The 21,373-nt window shown below is 44.4% G+C and overlaps 2 protein-coding genes across 4 annotated transcripts in view; one reads left to right on the top strand and one right to left on the bottom strand.

Annotated features, from left to right (window-relative positions):
• Positions 1–11,690, bottom strand: part of NLN (neurolysin) — a 67,884-nt gene extending 56,194 nt beyond the window's left edge. For all 3 annotated transcript variants that reach the window (XM_077816297.1, XM_077816299.1, XM_077816296.1), the window contains exon 1: positions 11,588–11,690. In XM_077816297.1, coding sequence (XP_077672423.1) covers positions 11,588–11,628 — 41 coding nt within the window. In that variant the 5' untranslated portion in view covers positions 11,629–11,690. The remainder of the gene's footprint in view (positions 1–11,587) is intronic.
• Positions 11,691–11,791: 101 nt separating this feature from the next.
• Positions 11,792–21,373, top strand: part of SGTB (small glutamine rich tetratricopeptide repeat co-chaperone beta) — a 34,794-nt gene continuing 25,212 nt past the window's right edge. The window contains exons 1-4 of the mRNA XM_077816295.1: positions 11,792–11,890; positions 13,439–13,560; positions 19,843–19,946; positions 20,765–20,834. Coding sequence (XP_077672421.1) covers positions 13,461–13,560; positions 19,843–19,946; positions 20,765–20,834 — 274 coding nt within the window. The 5' untranslated portion in view covers positions 11,792–11,890; positions 13,439–13,460. The remainder of the gene's footprint in view (positions 11,891–13,438; positions 13,561–19,842; positions 19,947–20,764; positions 20,835–21,373) is intronic.

Raw genomic sequence — 21,373 nt, 5'->3', positions numbered from 1 at the left:
GAATTGTATTTTCCTCTTGTCACAGTTCCAGGGTAAGCCTTTGACCCTTCACTCAGTGTTTTGGTGGTCACCCCGCTCCTGCCCTGAAGGGGTTAAAAGCAGTCCTGGAGAGGGCTGCGGCTGGGTAAAAGGGATTAAGAACAGCTGGGGAAGCTGAGTGAATAGCTGATCACAGCTGCGGCCAGCTCAATCAGGGCCCAGCTGGCCCTTATAAGAGGGCTGTGGGCCAGACACAGAGGAGTTTCACTCTAGTCCTAAAAGGGCTGGGGATAGGGCAATGGGAGCGCCTGCCTGGTAAACCCTACAGACCATGGTGAAGGCCTGTACAAGTAATGGGGTTGCAGAAGTTCAGCCCAAGGTTAGGCAGAGGCAGCTGGTCCTACCCCCTTGCCTGTGATGAGTGGCCATTACAGACTACAGTCTGCCCCAGTGAGCAGGAGCTAGACGATGACTGGCAGTAGCCACTGAGGCAAGGTGGGTTTAGAGGGTTGGGGGTTTCTCTGGGAGGGCAGACCCAGAGTGTGGGGGTACTACTGAGGCAGAACCCCAGGGTAAAGGGCACTGGGGTCTGGGAGGGACATGGGGCCAGCGGCAGGTGAGACATTGACCTACAGAGGGCGCTCCATAAACTGGAAAAGAGCTAATTCCCAGACAACCAGCAGGAGGAGCCACACTGGTGAGTCACAGCATCGCTACAGATCCCCTTTCAAGTGATAGGCCCAGCCCTTTCATTTCTCTCAATGGAATCCTATGATTCACCCCACTTTTAGACTGGCTTTCCAGGTAATGGCACCCCTTTTTACCATTCTCGTTTTCTCAACAGGTTTAGCCCCTACTAGAAACTTTCCTTCAGGAGCAGTGATCATTATGAAAATGAAGGTGACTCCAACCAGTTTCTTCAAAACAAAATATTATTTTTCCATCCATTGGAACATAGTTGTCAGAGAGAAAAGGGCTAAAAGAAAGCAAGGCCTATAGGCATATTATCTTACCTACAGCTTAGCAGTTCCCACTAAGAGTTAGACCCATCTTATCCTAAATACCCTCATCCTTCTGGGGACCAGATTACAGTCTGCTTCTCTGCTGACCCTGCCCCTCTCCCTCTGTGCATTTAGGTTGTTCTTTCAACCATTTCCAAGTTTTGTTTATGATTTCCCCCCTGTAGAGCCCTGTCCCAAGCTAGGGGGTGGGTGTGTCCCACTTGAACAGAGACAAAACCAGGAGGCTTTCACCCTTGTATTGTCAGTTAAGCACTGGCTAATGCTAATTCAGTACCTAATGTTCAACAGAGGTTTTCAAAATCTGCTGAAATATGGAGCTTGCTCTCTGATCGCTTGAAAAATTTTGTCTCTTTGCTTGAAGTCCTCTTTGCATAACTTATATTAGGGCCAATACAATGGGATGCCTCAGATTTCATTGTGTAGTTCCTGCTCTCATTACCTTTCTTTTTGATGTGTTCTATCTGGAGTAACATGGCAGTAGAATTATGATAACTGTATTGTGCAGCTTTGAATGTGCTGTCCATTGGTGCTCTGAGCAGCTCTGCGAGGATGCAGGAAAGAAGATGGGAGAGATTTGGTATGGGATTTTCAGCAATAGCCAAAGAGTTCTAAGAGCAATTACTGTCATCGGAATGTCAAAGAAAAATTTAAATTTGCCAGCTAAAAAACCCAAGCAACAACCAGATTTTTTTCCAACCAAATCAGTGTAGGTTGTGTAGCAACTTTTACAACCTCAAATTTAGCAAGACATAGTAGCAGCTGCAGCCCCTATAAGACACTATTGGATTTTCAACAAGAATAACAACACTTGTAAGCAACAGTCAGATGGTTCAAAAGCAAATATTTTTGCCAGAACGCTAAGCAACAGTATATTTTGCCAACAAGCTAAAATTTGATTACTTGTTACTTCTGCAAAACATAATTTTGATAAAGGAGATAGCATCTCCCTTTATACTTTATTGGAGCCTTACACCTGCAAACTTGAGTGCTGCTGCAAAGGCCAGAGAAGCTATTTAATTTGAAAAGCAAGCTCTGACTGCCACACCAAATATTTTAGTCACCTTCGTGTAAGGACTGTACAAATACAACTTTTTTTTTTGAAAATTAAAATTATGGAGTATGTCAAACCATCCTTTTTGAATTTGGAGGCTAAAACAAAAGTGGAAAACCAGAGTCCATCAATTTGAACCAGCAAGCCTTGGAATTAGGGTTGCCAACCTTCCCAGATTGGCTGGGAGTCGACCGGAATCTGCCTCAATCGCCCAGTGACTATTAAAAGCAATCCACGAGACTTTAATATGCCAAAAATCCAGTCAGCGGCACAGCTGGTCTAAGGCAGGCTCCCTACCTGCCCTGGCTCCGCGTGGCTTCCAGAAGCAGACTGCATGTCCGGCTCCTTGGTGCAGAGGTGGCCAGGGGGTCTTCACCTACTGCCCCCGTGCCCCACCCTGAGCACCCACTCCGTAGCTCACAGTGGCTGGGAATGACTCCCACACTTTGAACCCCTTGATCCCAGCTCAGAGCCCCCTTCTGCACCCCAAACCTCTCACCCCCAGCCCCACCCTAGAGCCCGCACCCCCAGCCAGAGACTTCACCCTCTCCTGCACCCCAACCCCCTCCTCCAGCCTGGTGAAAGTGAGTGGGGGTGGGGGGGAGAGTGAGCGACAGAGAGAGGGGAGATGGAGTGAGCTGGGGTGGGGTATCGGAGAAGGGGCAGAGCCTCAGCCTCAGGGAAGGGGCAGGACAAGGATGTTCAGGTTTGTGCAATTAGAAAGTTGGCAACCCTACTTGGAATGTAAAACAAGCTGATGAGAATGCTAAGGTACACGTTCCAGAATTCATGCAGAACATATACTGGTTTCATGTCAAAGACTGTTTTGTGAAATATGAGATGCTTTCCAATAACTGGAGCCTACTTGTAATACATTCAGAATTATTTTCTACATATACATGACTGTTCTCCTGCTCAAGTGAAATCCACACATTCAAAAAAAAAAAAAAAGTTATTTTCCACAAGAATCTCCTGCTACTAGACTGCTCTATAAAATGCAATGAGATTTAAAGATCCAATACCTCATTTAACGCTGATTACACAACCTCTAAATAGGACTTCATTCTGAAATATTCTAATTTAGAAGCTAAAAGTGCCCTTAATCTTGAACAAGTTATATTAACACCAATGGAATGAAAGACTTTATATAAACAATCACAAAGTCTCCTAGGGAAGCATCTCAAAAATGCATATATAAATCCAGGTTTGTTACTGTGCTTGCTGATGGATCCACTGACAGCTCTACAGCTGAGCAGGAGGTGATGTACATCAGATTTGTACAGGATTGAAAACCTGTGCTCTCGCTGCCAACATAGTAGAATCTGGGACAACTGATGGTACAGAACAAGGAATAAGCACAGCTTTGGTAGAGTGGAACTTTGTTTCAAGTCCTGTCGCAAAGGGACTTTGGCCCCCAGTTTCTTAAATGGATAACTGCTCTTTAAAACTAGCTCAAAAGCAGCTGTGTGAGTTAATAGGGTCAAATCTCCCCTTTCTGAATTACACAGTGGGGCTGGGGGGAATCTCTGGGGCAGGAGCTGTTCTCAGTCCCTGGGGCCCATGCTGGGGGTGCTGGCCTTCTCCGGGTGCTACCTCCGCCCTCCAATCCCTGTTGTTTCCTGCCAGCCCAGCTCTGAGCTTGTCCCTAGATGGTGCTAGGCTGGCAGCTGGTGAGGGTCTGTGCCCCCATGGCCAGGGGTGGCAGGTTTGTAGAAATTTTGGTGGTGCCCAGAACCCAGGTTTGGGGTACGGGGGGATGAAGGCCCTGGCTAGGATTGGACATGAGGAGTTTGTGGTGTTGGAGGGGGCTCAGGCAGAGGGTTAGGGGCTCTGGCTGGGACTGGAGATGAGGGGTTTGTGGTGTTGGAGGGGGCTCAGGGCTGGGGCAGTGGGTTGGAGTGCAGGGGGATGAGGGCTCTGGCTAGGACTGGGGATAAGGTGTTTGGGGTGTTGGAGGGGCTAGGGTAGAGGGTGCAGTACGGGGGTGAAAGCTCTGGCTGGGAGTGTGGGCTCTGGGGTGGGGCAGGGCTGGGGATGAGTTTGGGGTGCAGGCAGGCTGCTCCGGGACAGGGGCCAGAGAGGACTCCCCCCATGCCCTTTCCCTGCCGGCAGCAGCAAGCTCTGGGGGAGGAGCCCCCCTTTCCCGCCCCCACAGCAGCACACTCACCCCCACCACTGTCTCTGCATGTGCTCCTTGGGCCCCACTCAGGTCCAGGAATCTCCCTCGCCTCCCCCATGGTGGGTGCCGGGGGGGTGCTGCATGTGCCTCCTCCCCTGCTGTTGCCCCTGACTGTAGCCTCACCGGGGGTGAGGGATGAGGCTTCTCCTTGCCCAGCATGCAGCAGGAGCAGTGACTGCGGGCAGGGGGCCCCCCTGTGCTGGTGGAGGGTCCCGCCAGAAAAGGGAAGGGTCTGAGGGGAACGGCAGGCTCAGTCAGTCTGCCCTGGCAGTGGCTGCGGGGCATTAGGACCCTGCGGCAGCAGTTGCTGCAGGGAGGCAGCATGGAGCTTCACCTAAGAGGCAGAGGCAGGGACGCTCTGCTCCGGGGCGCAAGAGTGGGCCAGGGGACACTGGGGGGGGGGCGGTAGGTGGGGTCGGGGGGGACACCCGGCATATTGGTGGAGCTGAGCTCCTGGGCTCTGAATATTGCTGGTGCTAAAGCACCACGTGGAGATATAACTCGCGGCCCCTGCCCATGGCTTCTCCTGGCCCCATCCCAGTTTCTAGGCTGCAGACCCAGACCTGCTGCTCTCTATGCTCAGCCAGCTCTGCTCCTTTCCCTCAAAGACATAGCTAGGACGCTTGACCGATGAACAGGCAATGCCTGCCCGTGTGGGAGTGGAGCAAGGGCTGGGCTACTAGAGGCACTAGATCTGATAGAATCTCTGTGCCCTCCAACAATCCACCTCAAGTTTTAAGGTTTTTACCGCCCTCTCTCTCTCTCATACACACACACACACACACTTTAGGCATTGTTTATACCCAAAGACTTGCTTTCATTGTCTCCAAGCCTCAGTAAAGTCAGTCGCTCTCCCTATCCCAGGTGACCAAGCTTAAAAAACAGACTTGGGATTTTTCATTGATCACCCCCTTGTGATTCCCGGCTGGGGCAGCGCCGGCTTCAGAGCTGGGGCTCAGAGCACCGGGTTTCAGCCCCAGGGCTCTGCAGCCCCCTGAAAGTGCTTGTGGACCCCCAGGAGGCTGCAGACCCCCGGCTGAGAACCGCCAACTTAGGGGCCATAGGGAAGAGCACCCTTTGAGCCTGTGGAAATTGGATCCCCTTTGCCTGAAAGGCAGAAGCTACTGATAACTTGCGGCAAGTGAAGGAGTACTTGTGGCACCTTAGAGACTAACCAATTTATTTGAGCATGAGCTTTCGTGAGCTACAGTTCACTTCTTCGGATACAGACTAACACGGCTGTTACTCTGAAACTTGCGGCAAGTGAGAAACTGTTTTAGACAAAGATATAACTTGCTAGAATTAAGTTTTAATATCTAGAAAGCATGTTTTGTTTTGCATGTAACTATATGTCTCTTTCTCTTGCTTAGTATCTCTTAAAATCTCTGTTCTTTAATACATTTATTCTTAGGTTTACTACAAACTATCTCGGTGCTGTCAGATTGAAGTGGGAGTATTCAGCTAAACTAACAGGTTGGTGCGTGCTCTGCATATTTGAAGGCAGCAAACAATTTGAGAGTGTCCAGTGAGATGGACTGTATACTAGAGTGACATCTTTGGGGAACTGGGGTTCACTGATGGTTACCTGCATGGGAAGGTTAAGACGGGCAGAGTCTTGAGGAGTTTGCTGGTGAAGCAGACAGACTAGCATGGCAGGGAGCTGATACACAGTCTAACCTCCAGCAAAACTCACTTTTACTGAGGCAGAGGGCTAACACAATGACTTCCAGTTCTGGGTGTTCTGAGCAGAATGTCACAGCCCTTATTCAGGCTTTTTCTGCTCACTGATGCTATGTCTACACTGCGAGCTAGGGCTGTGATTCCCTGCTCGTGTACGCATAGTCATGCTAGCTCTCATCAAGCTAGCGAAAGTATAAATAGTAATGTAGCTGCACTAGCACGGGAAGCAGCAGCATGGCTTAGTCACGCCAAGTACAAACTCTCCTGAAAATGGTGGGTACGTAGTTGGTATAGCCAAGCTGTGCTGCAAAAACAGCTGCCTGTGCTACTGCAGCTACACTATTTATACTCATGCTCGCTTGATGAGAGCTAGCATAAGTATATGTGCACAATCTGGGAATCATACTCCTAGCTTCTATTGTAGACATAGCACAAGAATGTTGCCAAAGGATGAAGTAAGATGGCAAGAGAATTACTCTATATTTTGGTTTGCTTTCTTCACATGTTTTCGTTGAATATTTCAAGTGTATTGAAGTGTTTAAACCGGGGTGGGAAAACTTTTTGGCCCGAGGGCCACATCAGGGAATAGAAATTGTACGGCAGGCCATAAATGCTCACAAAATTGGGGTGGGGGTGCAGGTTCTGGGGTGAGGCTGGAGATGAGGAGTTTGGGGTGTAGGAGGGTGCTCTGGGCTGAGACTGAGAGGTTCGGAGGGTGGGATGGGCATTAGGGCTGGGGCAGGGGTGCAGGTTCCGGCTGGGGGTGCGGGCTCTGGGGTGGGGTTGGGGATGAGAGGTTTGGGGTGCAGGAGGCTGCTCCGGGCTGGGAGCCCCCAACCCTGTGCCGTGGCCGGCGTGGGACCAAACCGCTGGTGCAGTCCCCGACCCAGCAGCCTGGCCCGAGTGGGGCCGAGTTGCGTGGTGTGGCCCCTGACTCAGCGCCCCAGCCAGAGCAGAGCCAAGCTGCATGGTGCAGTTCTCAGGCCAGCTTAAAACAGCTTGTGGGCCGGATCGGCCTGTGGGCTGTAGTTTGCCCACCCCTGATCTAAACCCTTCTTGACCCTATGGTGAAAAAGATGATGTTGGCAAACGGTATTCATATTCGTTTTGGTAAAATTAGACGCTGACTCTGAAATCTCCACTTTGTCTATGATGAGTTCTCACAGCTAGAAATTTGCTCTGAATTGAGATTTTTATTTTCCCTGTAAGTTGTTCTAAGGAGAAAAGTAATGTAGGGAATTTATATTACTGTGGGTTCTGCAGGCGTATGCTGAACTTCTGATGGGATGTGATGCTGACAGAGGTAGGTACCAGCTCTTGCTAAGGCTTTAGGCCTCAGCTGAGCACTGACAAATTCATTGCTGGAAACCAGTCTGTTTCACCTGTGCATTAGTATGGTTAAGATGAATACTGAACTTATAACAATGTGTTTAGACTTTATGAAATGCTTGCAAATTGCAGCATGCATTAATCTCACTTATTATATCAGGGGTAGGCAACCTGCGGCACATGAGCTGATTTTCAGTGGCACTCACACTGCCCGGTGTGGCCACCGGTCCGGGGGGGCTCTGCATTTTAATTTAATTTTAAATGAAGCTTCTTAAACATTTTTAAAACCTTATTTACTTTACATACAACAATAGTTTAGTTATATATTATAGACTTATAGAGACCTTCTAAAAATGTTAAAATGTATTACTGGCATGCGAAACCTTAAATTAGAGTGAATAAATGAAGACTCGGCACACCACTTCTGAAAGGTTGCTGACCCCTGTATTATATCTTTATCACATGCTATAAGGCAGGGGTGGCCAGCCTGAGAAGGAGCCAGAATTTACCAATGTATATTGCCAAAGAGCCACAGTAATAAGTCAGCAGCCCCCCATCAGCTCCCCAGCCCCTCTCACCTGCCAGCAGCCCCCACCAATCAGCACCTACTCCCCCCTCTCGCCGCCCACCACAATCAGCTGTTTCACATGCGTAGGAGGCTATGGGGGGGAGGGCGGAGGAACGACGACATGCAAGGCTCAGGGGAAGGGGCAGGGGCCTTGGGTGAAGGGGTGGAGTGGGGGTAGGGTTTAGGGCAGAGCAGTGAGCACCCCCCAGCAAACTGGAAAGTTAGAATCTATAGCTCCAGCCCCAGAATCAGTGCTGAGGCAAGGAGCTGCATATTAGCCTCTGAAGAGCCATATGCAGCTCTGGAGCCACAGGTTGGCCACCCCTGCTATAAGGTAATATTTAAGGTTCTGCTTTGTAAAAACCTTTTGGCCTGAAACTGAACCCAGTCAGGAGGGATCGTCTTCTAGCCATCAAAAAGGCCTATCAAAACTACGAGCCACTGTGGGACATCACAATACAAAGACTTTGTTAACTGCCCTTTCACATCTATAAAGAGGCTATACGCAAAAGGGCTCTTCCTATCAGCTTGAATTCTGAAAAAAAAAAAAAAAATAGCTGATGAGGAAATTTTTCATCTCTCTTTTGCTGTCTGGACTCTTATGTAGACATACCCTCAACTAGACACCTGCGGCTGGCCTGTGGCAGCCAACTTGGGCTCGTGGGGCTTGGGCTGTGAGTCTGTTTCACTGCTTTGTGGACTTCCAGGCAAGGCCTGGAGCCCTGGCTCTAAGGCCTTGTGAGGGTTCCAGAACCTGGAATACAGCCCAGGCCCAGAAGCAGAGCTTAATTTGTGCCAGGGTTTGCCAGGGCTCAGCCCTGGCACCTCTAGGCTTGGCAGTTCATACCCCCGCTGCCACCTCTGGGCTTGCTGTGTCAGTTATGAAAATATAAAAATTGCTTGAGTCTCGGTACCTAATTGCTTAAGTCCAGCACCTCTTTCATTACAAATTAAGTACTGTCCAGAAGTCTACACAGCAATGAAACAGCCCCACGAGTCCAAGTCAGCTGGCATGGTCCAGCCACGGGTGTCAGTTGCTGTGCAGACATACCCTGACAGGGCCAGAACTACGAACCAGAAGCAGAGATCCCCAGGGTCAACCTTGGTTAGCCCTAAAAGACATTTAGTGCCGACAGATCACTACAACTCTGTCACCTTTTCAAACCACAGACTGTAACTCAGTTGTGTATATATGCTTGCCTGCTTTAAACGTTATAATAATGCTAATTTCTTTTTCCTAGTTAATAAATACTTTAGTTAATTGTAGGATTGGCTACAAGTGTTGTCTTTGAGAAATCTAAGGTACAGATTGATCTGGGGAGGTAAGCGAGTGGTCTCTTGGGACTGGAAGCAACCTGAATATTTTGTGATCTTTGGTGTATAGCAACCAACTTGCCTGGGTGACAAGATAGTCTCTTTGGGCATTTCAGTCTGTCTGTAACTCCATGGTAAGACTGTTGTGATACTTTAGGGGTTCATACTTGTTACTGGATTGGTAAATCTAATTATAGAACATACAACCAGTTTGGGATCCCTGCCCTGCTTCTTGACAGTCTGCCTTGAGGCTGGCACTCATGGCCGTGAGCCACTCCAGACAGTCTGATGGTAGGATTTCCCCTTACATGTCCGAGTTCAGTGTAGCTGCTCTTGTTAGCTCAGCAAAGGTGGGGACACTAAAGTAAAGATTGGCAAAGGAGTTATGAAACAATAAAAATTACCATATTACTTCCACTTCTATTTACAAACAGATAAAAAAGCAATATTTGGGAAATGAAAGAGGTAAAATTAGTTTTTACGGAAAAATCACAGTGAAGCATTAGAGATAAAAACTTCTAAATTTAAAACTCGTAAAAAGGATGAACATCCACTTGCGGTTTCAGGTACCGCACCTACCCCTTCCTGTCCTTCTGCCCGTTGTTAATTTTTTTAAAAAGTGTGTTTTTCTCTCACCTGTTTGAAAAATCTAAACAGGGAAAACTAAGTAGCTTATATATAGGAAAAAAACAGTGAAAATGTCTGTACACAAAGTTCTGTAAATACACAAACAGAGAACTCTCTCCCCCTCCCCCTTTTCCAGTTTAGTGACCTTCGGAACTACTTACAACAATAGCAGGTAAACACTTTTAGTACAGAAACTTGATTTCTAAATTGATAGCGTCCCTTTAACCACAAGTGGACATAACCAAAAGCTCTGGGACAGGACAGCAATGACAACGTGCAAGGGATATACATATCATCTGTATTATGTACACAGTATTTGCATTACTTCTCAAATGTCCATTAATGCAAAGGTAACCTCTCATTTTCACTCAAATTTAGTTCCATTCACAACAAATATCTTGTTTTCTCATTACTGCAAAGTATTTACATTGTGAACCCTTCCATTGTCTTTCCTTTCTCCATTACATAAGCTTCTTGACCCCGCCTTGAAGGTCTCTTGTTCCTACTTTCAAGGCCCTAGGAGGAATGCCCATCCTCCCCCTTCATTCATCTCCTCCAGTGATACCTCATTTGTCCACTTCCTCCACAATAGTCTACCTGCCTTTTTTCACACTGCCCTGAACATCTATCCTGAACTGGCCCACAAAGAGACAAACCTTTTCTCATTTAAAACCCTCTGCTGCAACTAGCTGCAGTGAGTTAATGACATTTATTTTAATATATAAAATTAGAAATTGCTCCATCTGGCTGCACTCATGCCTTTGCTGAAAATATCTTACTGGTCTAACCACATCCTTCCTCCATGTCTCCACTCCATTGTTTCTTTGCCCATTTCTGTTGTTACAGGTCTGGAACTAACTAGACTGCAAGAATTTCAAGGCAGAGACCCTGTCTGATGGATACTGCACCTGAGGGTGCTGTAAATAACAAGGAAAAGGAGTACTTGTGGCACCTTAGAGACTAACCAATTTATTTGAGCATAAGCTTTCGTGAGCTACAGCTCACTTCATCGGATGCATACTGTGGAAAGTGCAGAAGATCTTTTTATATACACACAAACCATGCTTTGTGTATATATAAAAAGATCTTCTACACTTTCCACAGTATGCATCCGATGAAGTGAGCTGTAGCTCACGAAAGCTTATGCTCAAATAAATTGGTTAGTCTCTAAGGTGCCACAAGTACTCCTTTTCTTTTTGCGAATACAGACTAACACGGCTGTTACTCTGAAACCTGTCATTAAATAACAAGGGTTATATCAGGCCGTAGAAAGTCTGACACGTTGAAGGAAGCAATCCCGCATGGTTTAATGTTTCTTGCACTATTATTTTCCTGGCCTCTCTCATCTGGGGCCTCTGAACGTGCCTTGGGGAAACTATCACACACAAATCCAACCGCCTTTGGGGGAACCAGATTTTTTCTCTCCTGAGCTGACTGGAAGCCAGAGCAGCTGCTGCCAGGCTACCCCACAGGGGGACAGACAGGGACCCTACCCCCGGTTGGGGAGAAGCTTGGGGGCAGGGGCGCCGCTATGGCTGTGTGCAGGAACGGGATGACCCCGCATAAAGGGAAGCGGCGCAGGACACGCCCTCCTCAGTGAGAAAGGGGTGTAGGGCAGGGGTTCGGCGGGCAGGGGGCGTAGGCAGGACCCTCAGCCGCCCTTGTCCAGCCCAACACCCCATCTCCACCGCCCCGTCAGATACCCCGTCCCCCACTGTAGTCGCCCTTATCCAGCCCGACAGCACAATCTCCCCGGCCCCTCAGACGCCCCCCACCCACCGCGGGCCCCGCAGCAGCCCGAGACTCTCCCCCAGCCGCTGTCGGGCCCCCGACGCTACCTGCTGACCGCTCGGCCCGCAGCGCTGCACAGGGAGAACATGGGGGCGGCGGGGCTGCAGCTGCTAAGGGCGCCCGAGCCCAGGCGCACGCTCCGCTGCCATGTGCCCGCGGGCAAGTGTCGGCTTCGCTAAGCGGCGCATCCACTTCCGCCGGCCGCGCCTCCCCCACGCTCCCCCCGCCCCGGCGCGGCAACTACGGAGCTCCTCTGCCAGCGCCGTGGGGAGGGAGCATCTGGACAGGGGAACCCTGCAGCAGCGGCAGCAGCCAGCCCTGCTCCGGCCGGGCTTCTCGCCCCTTGCACGGTAAGGGTTCCGCCACCGCCCTCCGTCCCCGGTGCGGGGGCTGCGCTGTGGGCGCTCCCGTGCCGCAGCGGGAATAATGCTGCCGCCTGGGGGGAATCGGGCTCTTCCATGAGTCTCTCCGGGAAGGGGGAGTGCAGCAGGGCATCCCTTGTGCCTCCTTCCCCGTGCGAGGCAATGCAGGGGAAGGTCTCCCGGGCGGCAGCCGCCCGCACCCGTCTGCTTCGGACCCGGGTACCACACCCTGAGCTGGGGCAGAGCAGATGGGTGAGAAAAGCCATTTCAGCCAGATTGGCTAGCTGCGCGATTGAGCGGGTTGCCAAGGAGCCCTGGGGCTGAACATGGGCAGCGTTGGCTGGTGCCTGCCCCTGCTGAGCTTGTTGCGATGCCTTGGACTGGGGGAGTCTGTCAAATCTAATATACAGCATGTCAATGCACGTAGTGAACCATAGAGAAGCTAATGGACAATGATCTTTAGAATGTGTGTATTATATATGTTTTCAATTACTTAGATTCCTATGAGTGTATAGAGTGTATATTATTGTGATCTTTGCTGTACCCTATACAATGAAACCTGCTCTACTGCATGCAGCTTCTTTCAAAGGATCACTTGAAAGTAGGGTCAAAATATCTGGTATATTTTGTAAGATTATTACTTGCACATCACCTCAAATAGGTAACCCACTTCTGCTAGGCTCCTGAATGGCTGCTTAAGATGGTTGAACCACATCTATAGTATAACCAGTATTCTATAAACAAAGATGCTTTTTACAGGTGTGGCCTTTTGCCTAAATGTTAAATCTCAGATTTTCTTTTTCTAAAGCATAGGTAAACACTGCTCTTTTTCAAAAATAAATTCTGTTTAGTGGTTTAGGAAAAAAACTCAGAAAAAGTTAGAACTAATTTTCCTCCCAAAGAGAAGTTATATAACTCCTAATAGATGCTGAATGCAAATCAGGCTGAGTCAGCAGCATGTCACTAATCACAAGTTTGCACTGAGGTCACAGTGTTTTAGTTTTCAGTCTAAAGAGAAAATAAGCCATTCTGTAGCACAGTATCAGAAAATGGAAGTGTATAATTATGCCAGTGGTGAGACATCTGTCCATGTACTTTTAAATTATTTTTTATTTGAGTGAGTGTTCCTGCTTCCAGTTGCATGTGCTTTAGTAATGAAATCAAAACTGTATTTTTGAGCAAAATTAATTGATTAAATTACCCATAACAAACTTTTATGAACTCCTTCAGGAATTAATTCAAGGAAGTCCTATGACCTGTTTTATGCAGGTGGTCCTACTGGATGATCACAATGGTCCTTTCTGGCCTTTTGATTTATGAATCTGATTGAAATAAATAAATGTCTAGTGATACCCTTCTTGATATGCTTTTTGATGAAGATTCAGTGGTGCATATTTTGTACATCCAAAATTCTTAGTGAAGTTAATGGGACTTTGGGGTGTGCAGAGTATTCAGGGATTGGCCCTAAAGTACCATTCTTATCAATGTTAAAAATGTCTCTATATTTGTTTTAATATTTTTATTTTTATAATTTAGGTGAAGTTCATAAGCTTCTAAAATGTCATCAGTCAAACGCCTAGTATATGCGGTCATCCATTTCTTGAGAGAACAGAGTCAGCTGGATGCTTTCACTTCAGATGAACAAGAAAGCTTGGAAGGTAAATACTGAAGGCCACATATCTGTATGCTAGGTTGGTTGACATAAATCATGACAAAAAGCAATGTGAATGAACTATATTCATTATTCATGTTGTCTTATGATAAAATTATTGTATTTTGTCTCTTGTATGTCAGGAAGTTGTTATTATTTGAACAATTTATTTCCTTATCCTGTAGATTCCAATATTCTCTCTGTCGGTTTATCTATTTCCAAGGAAAGTTGCCAGTTTTGGATTAGGAATGGGAGGAGTCGGAGTTTCACAAAAACTTTGTGAAATGTTTTAGAATTTTTGTTATTAAAGGAAAAAGATCTTCATTTCTGAAATAGATTAAAATTTTACATGTCCACAAGATTCTAATCCTAAAATCTGTGTAAATTTGAAGAGGTCCTAAAGTTATTGGCACTGCATTGTCTTATTTCTGAGCAACTAGCACTTTCAATTATGCTAAGGATTTAAATTAGGTAATACCATTGTCCCAACCACTGGGGGGATGATGTGGACTGGCTTTTGTCTCACTCAATTTTCATGCCTGATTTCCCTCAATTTTTCATATGTGCTATCATCTGTGGATAACACACTGAAGATCAACACTTTTGTCAACAACATCTGTATTGGCAAGCAGGGTTGGGGCAGGGGCCGGAATGGGAGGGGGGCTAAATCATGAGCAGCCATATTCTACCTTGATGCACATGAAGAGCTCTTGTTAATGTTAATAGGAGTTCTATGTACTATTTGAGGACAGGCTTGGGCCTCTGAGAGTGAATGCACAAAGAATGCACCATTTATATGTCTTGACAAACATGTTTTATTGTAAGAGCAGTATTGCGGAAGAGGGCTGTTATCAGTGATTGCAAGTATCACATAGTGGTAAGGATTCTCGACAGATATATTTTGTCTTGGCAAAGGAAGATTAAGTTACACCAAACTAAGACCACTTTACTCCTGAATAGGAACATCCAAATAGGGGTTTAACATGCTTTAATTTGTATGCATTGACTTCACACGTTTAGTTGATTCACCTTAATTTTCTTAAGTGCCCCCATGCAGACATGCCTTTACCAAAGTTTTGAGTATGGTTAACTCCTTCCCTGCTGACTCTTTACATTTTTTTTAGAACCTGGTTTAGTGTGCACTCTTCTTGAGCCATGTTTAAACATATCGTTCAATCACAGATTCCCTGCTTGTGTAAACGTGGTTTCAGATATGGTTTCTACTAGACTAGATGTATGTAACACAGTTGTTCACTAATGTGGACAGGAAAGAGAGATTTGGGTTTTCTATACTGTTGTTTTTAAAACATATTTTAAAGATTCAGTTTAACAACAAAAGCTGAAATAGTCAGTGCATTTGATATGCGATGAACAACTATATTAATTTAAAAATCCCAATACCTGTTAAAAACTTATTTCCAGTTGATAAAAAGGCCACACTTTTAGAAATAAAATTATGAAGTAGGAATTTTTTATTCATATTGTTTTTTAATAAAATACTGTTAAATGTTGATGGTTTGTAACTAAGAAGGGTTAACTGATCACTTATTTGACACAGATGTTGGCTAGAGTTGCCCTGAGGCAAATGAACTACAATTTTAACAAAGATTTATTTTCTAAACAAATGGATTATAATACTTTTAATGGCATGTAAATGCTCAGAGATAAAATTGAACATTTCCACAATTGAGCATATTTTAACAGAGAAGTGAAGTCCTAATTTTAGAGTTTTATGTTGCCAAAAATATGGTACCATATGCTACATTATACAATATACAGCATCTGTGCCAACCAATCTGTATAGCTGATCCTTTTTTAGCAATAGAAGTTAACTTTATTTTATGTGAAATAAATGTCACACCAAATCTTGCCCATGAATGTGTGAACATAGCTCTCAACAAGGCTGTGAGGGAAGAATTTGGTCCATGCAGTACATGGGTACTTTGTGTACCTTGCAGTGTGCTGTGGGGTTGTAAAGCATTGTATAATTGTTAACTATCAAATACCAAACAAACTATACAAAAAAAAAAATCAACCAGTTGAAGACTATTAAAATAAAAGTATAGCATGCTTTTCAAAGCCATCTTTTATTGATAAAATGTACTCTGATTGGCTGAAGCATACAAGTATATCAGACTATAGGTGAAGTTCACCCCAGTGTAGAAGGACTGCTCATTTGCATGTTTCATTTGTGACATTCACTCACCTGCATAAACAGAAATCAGAGGGTGGACTGGGGAGGTGACACGCACCCTGCCATTTCCAGGGTCTGGATCTGCTGGGTGCAGCCAGGACAAAGTCTCTGGTTGACAACTCCTCTGGTACAATGGAACTCTCAACAACAAGAGTAAAGATTATCTGTGCATGAGACACAACTTTCATGTGTGGGTGGGGAACGGCCTGAGACTGGAATAAACTCTCCCAAAAACTAAGAACAACACAAACCTCAATACTTTCTGCTCTGAGTGCAAGATGCATTTCTTTGATCTTACTTCCTCTAAGGCAAACACATAGCAACAGAAATATGTATTTAAAATAAATAAAACCTTACCAAAAACAAGACTCTCCACTACAAATGCTTCTCCCGCTGGGGAGAGAATGAGAGAAAACAGTCACATAATGCATTATGGGAAGGTGCTCAGAAACTATGGTGATGAGCATGGTATGAAAGCCTGAATAGAATAGAATAGTCCTCTTGCATCTGATTCTCCAGCTTCAGTCCTTCCACCTCATTTATGCAGTGTGTTTAAATGGCTGCTTTTGTTCTTCCCTTGGCCATTCCAGCATCTACACTTCATTGCTGTCTTCAGCACCTGCGTATGTGGGATCAGTGTGTAGTTTTGAACTGGAATTATTTGGGGGAAGTTTTATTACCAATTATTACATGAGGTCAGACTAGACGATCACAGTGGTCCCTTCTGTCCTTGGAATCTGTGACCTCTCATACACTGCACCAACAGGTAGTGTAAGACGTGATTGATCCTAGTAAGGGCCACCACCGCAAAGCCTGTGGTTTAGGTAAAGCAGAGGGCCTTGCAATGGTCCTGTGAATCATGGTGAATTTCACTGAGGGCTTAAGTGGTGTGGAAAACCTTGCCTAGCCCTCTGCTCTGGGGTGAATTCATCTGCCTGTGACAGTCAGATAGCAGGAGTGTGGTACTGGGACAGAGAGCAAGTGGCGTCTATTCCATGCAAATATCCTTCAGACAAATAATTGCAACTGCTGCATATAATTAGAGTGAAATCCTGGCTCCATTTTGATGTCGGTGGGGTTAAGATTTCACCCTGGTTGCTTAGTATATTAAAAAATTACACATTGTCAAAAGATCAGTCTCTCCCATTTTGAAAATAAATATTTGTGCTTTGGCTCCACCTTTATTTTTAATAAAGTCTTTAGTTTTGGTTTGCCATTTACATAGCAGCAGGAGACTATCATTCAGTGGGAGCAAAACGTCTGTTTCATTGCTTTATCCCGTAAGGGTACTAACATTTGTTAAACTTGTGGCAGAGGAATTATAAAGATTCAGAATGTGTTAATTTTTCAATTAAATGGGAATTGTGGGAGCTCACTGTAATATATGAGCCAGTTATTTCTACCATGGAAATGTATTCTAATATTAATAATACATCCAGAATATTTGATGTAAGCATAATGTGATCTGTTAGAATTGAGAGTTCTCTTCCCCCCTTCCTGGAACAGAAACAAACAAGAAGAGGAGCTAGGAGTCGTCACATAGACTTAATGCGTTTCCCCCCCAAAAGTGAGAAGAGTGAAAACTGAAAATTTTTTTTAAAGTGTTTTAACCTATAGTTTCTGTTCTTAGGCTAAGTTAAAAATGAGGTGAGGCATTTAGAAAAGGGATTGCCTGAGGATAAAAATAAGTGTGATGGAGTATGTGTCCTCCCACCGCATCCGTGGCCACCCCAGGAACTGCTCAGACTCTCTTCCTTTAGTGTCCACTCAGTATAACTTAGTCAAGCCCCCTCCACCAACATCTGTACAGCGCAAAACAAGAGTCCTAATTCCTATGACCTTCAGCCCCTATTCATCAGGGCTCTGAGAGGAAGAGAGGTCTTGCTTCCTTGGGATCGCCTTCAATCTGGGCACAGCTAATCCTGTCCTCCGCACGACACTTCCTAGCTTTTATCAGGCTAGTCAGCTGATGCACCAGTTAATTCCTTAACTCATCCAGCCTCCCCCTCTGATTCCTTCCTATTTCCTCAATCAGCTATTGCTGGGGAAACTAATGAGGCTACAGTGATCAGAGTGCTGATTCGTCTGTCATGACTCAGCACTCTGTCGCAGATGGGTTGCTGAGTTACCCTCCAAGGGAAAGCCCCAATTTATTTTTTATATATGACAGTTAATACTTTATATTAAATTGTTAAGAGAAACTGGATACCCGGTTCCATTGATTCTCTGGTAGGCATTATAAAAGTACTATTAATATAATTCACATTATTGTTAATGGAATTGTGCATGTAGTTTTCCACAGAACATGTACTGCATGGAAATGCAGTGGGATATTTTACTTGCCTTTCACCTCAGAAGATAAGATTTGAATATAGGTTACAAATAAAATTGGTTTGAAAGTCACCAATTCACCATTAGATCTTCATTAACAAGATAAAATCAATATTCAGTTTACCATAATTACGTTTCTTGTCGTTGAGGTCTAGTGCAAGGAAGAGAAGGAATTTAACTCAGACCCTGAATTGTTTTTTACTGAATGACACAGAACCTGGTTAACATTACAGAACACAGAAGCAAACTTTCTGTGCAGTGTGTTAATAATTAGCCATGTACCCAATCAATATTAAAGAGTCATTGTCAGCATAAAATATGTAGGAATTTTACTTACTTTTGTTACTTTTAACTTACTATATGTTATAACTAAATCTATTTTACATTTTACCATTTATGCTGGGTATTTACTTTTAACATTTCTCTCAGCTGGGACGATAAAAAACAGACTCCTTAACATCAGTTATTGTTAATTTTTAGTAGATTTTCCTTTCCGATTCCCCTACACTAGCTCAATATTATCATTGTTCAGATTCACAATGTCACATCTGAAAGTTAAAATTAGAATGGACCCTCAACACCCAAGATCCTGATGCCCCCTTAACTTTTGGGAAGTTCAGACCCTGATTTGAATTTGGTTTCTTGAAGTTATCTCTGGTTTAAATTAAAAAAAAAAAACACCCTGTTTTTATTAAATTTTATTAAAATATTTAAAAAAACCGATAAGAATAAGTTTCTATTCATATCCGTTTTAAAAAAAACAAACATTTCATACCCTTTTTCAGTTTTGATTCTAAAACTAGCAGACAGTGTACCTTAATGGGAGTCATGCTGCTGGATTCCCACACAATGTGTTGAATACTTGCCCCATAACCTTAAGATACATGAATGAGACACCCTCTCTAAGCTATGTATAAAGATTACAGTCTTTGACTGTGTCTGCAAACACTTAAGCATGTCACTGATGTGCAGTCCTATAGACATAATTGGAACTGTTTACATGAGTAAAGTTATGAACTTGCTTAAATGTTTGGAGGATTGGGGCCCTCTGATCCTGGGAAGGGATCTGCTCTTGTGGATCCTTAGGCTCGGGCATCAGTGGGACTTTGTGTGAGTGCAAGGGACTTCGCAGGTGGATTCCTTTGCAGGATGAGAGTCTATGATTAATGAGGCAGCTATTAGTAGAAATCTTTGGTTTGCATAGTAAAAATGGACACATTTGAAAACAGTAATTATTACTTAGATATTTCAGTGTAGAATTGGCCCATCTTTTGTGTTACACATAATGTCAGAAATGTGGTGCTTTCACGCATCTAATTATATGTAGTAGACAATTATAAAAATAGCAGTTTTTTATGTGTAGCTGGTTTATATGTCTGCATTACATATATATGTACTGTTTTATCTTGTTTTTAAATTTAGTCGTAGGTCAAAAATGGAATAAAAAAAAAGTGAGTATTAAAAGAAGTGTGTCTGGGTCAGGAATTAAGTTTGGTGGCTGAGCTATATCTAGACACTAAAGAGCTTCTGCCTCTATTGCCTTGCAAAGTTGCCTAGTAGAGACTAAATAGGTTATTTATTTTTTCTTTCCATTGGGGGAACTTCTCCAAAGAACTGCCTTTTGTTTTTAGGCTTAATTAGCCAACAAATATGTCAGGAAGCGTACCTTTGCCTTATTTATTTTTAGTTTTATTAGTTAGTTTTATTTACACATTTCTATTGAGAAAATGATTTTTTTTTAATCATGATTTCATTTCTTTGAAGTTGCAATTCAGTGTTTGGAGACTGTTTTTAAGATTAGCCTAGAAGATACGCATCTTGCAGTGCCACAGCACTTGACAGAAATGTTCTCAAATTCTTTTCACAAGGTAAGAATTGATTTTAGTCTTTAGGGTTACTTTATCATTAGCCAGTTAAGATTGTGACTATGGTGTGGAATCTTAAAATGTTATATATGTCAAAACAATGTGGAAACTTGATAAAAATGATGTTCAGATGAAATTCTTGTAATAGGTAGGGGAACAGGATAGTTTTTGGACTCTGACAGGACATAAATTCAGTCAAATCAAAGATAACCCATGTAAAATATGTTACTAAAAAGAATGGGCTTCTTTCTATCATGAAGGATACTTGCCCTCAGTGAAACTTAGGCATTTTGCAATTCCAAAGACAGTTGACTAGAAACTGATTGAGGTCAGCCACAGCTTCCTGGTCCCTCTGTCCCCAGCTCCAGTGCGTATCCCCTCCGTGGAGAAAATGTAGTCTCTTAAAGTATTCCATACCACCAGTTTAGGTAAGACTAAAAGCTATACTTTTAAAATTCAAAGGGGTCCAACATAGGAAAAATACTGTTGGCGCCAGGAAAGCAGAGAGAAAATTTGGGAGGAAGAAAATGGGGATATCAGAGGTCATACTAAAAAAACCAAACCCCGCTTTCCTGGGGCAGAGGAATATTGTTGTAAGATTTTTAAGTGGGAACAGACAACTATCTTGGTCTAGTGTGTATTACAGAAATGGTATGATCGCTTGCTGACGTAAGGTCTAATGGTGCAATCACTAAAAGGTATCTGTGTTTACACAACCCCTTTCAGGATGAAGGTTGTGGAAGAAGCCATTAATGTAGCCAGGGCCTAGACCTGAATCAGAATATACTTCTGGTTTATTTATTTGTTTATTTTTAATGTAGAATGACATGTTGCCTCTCTCCGATTCGTTGCCAGAAGATATTGAAAAGGCTGACCAGCTGAAGGATGAAGGTGCGTAATTGATAAGGATGTGTCATGCTGTCTGGAGTAGCTCATGACCGTGAGTGCCAACCTCAGGGGAGACTGTCAAAAAGCAGGGCAGAAACCCCAAACTGGTTGAGAAAACTCCTTTGTTTGCTCCAGTACTTTGAGCTGCAATGTGTGAGCTCTGTATTTAGCTTCCAGTTGTTCCATGCATCTGTGGTGGGTTGTCTCCTCAGCCTCTTCGGTTTCTTTGATCTTCTTGATCTGGAAGTCCACCATCAGTCTCTGGGGCTTACGTTCTTCCTGAGCTGCTCGGTACAAGCAGTCAAGCCAGTTCCACTGCAGCAGTCTCTATGGAATCTGGGGCAAGTGGGTGCTTAGCTCCTGATCTGGGCATTTCTGTTTATTGGATATTCCTCTCTCCTTACATAACGTTTCAAGGTCTTTTTTCTCAAGACCATAACTGTGGTCCATTCGTGTCTATTTTTTAACCTTTAAACACTCTCAATATCAAGTTTTAACTTTTAGCAGCTCTGGATTATGATCTATAAATCCAATTGACCTGT

Source organism: Eretmochelys imbricata, chromosome 5, assembly GCF_965152235.1.
Source record: "Eretmochelys imbricata isolate rEreImb1 chromosome 5, rEreImb1.hap1, whole genome shotgun sequence".
In the NCBI taxonomy this organism is placed as follows: domain Eukaryota; kingdom Metazoa; phylum Chordata; order Testudines; family Cheloniidae; genus Eretmochelys; species Eretmochelys imbricata.
Note: the sequence above shows the minus strand (reverse complement) of the source record. Positions and strands in the feature narration are given on the sequence as shown.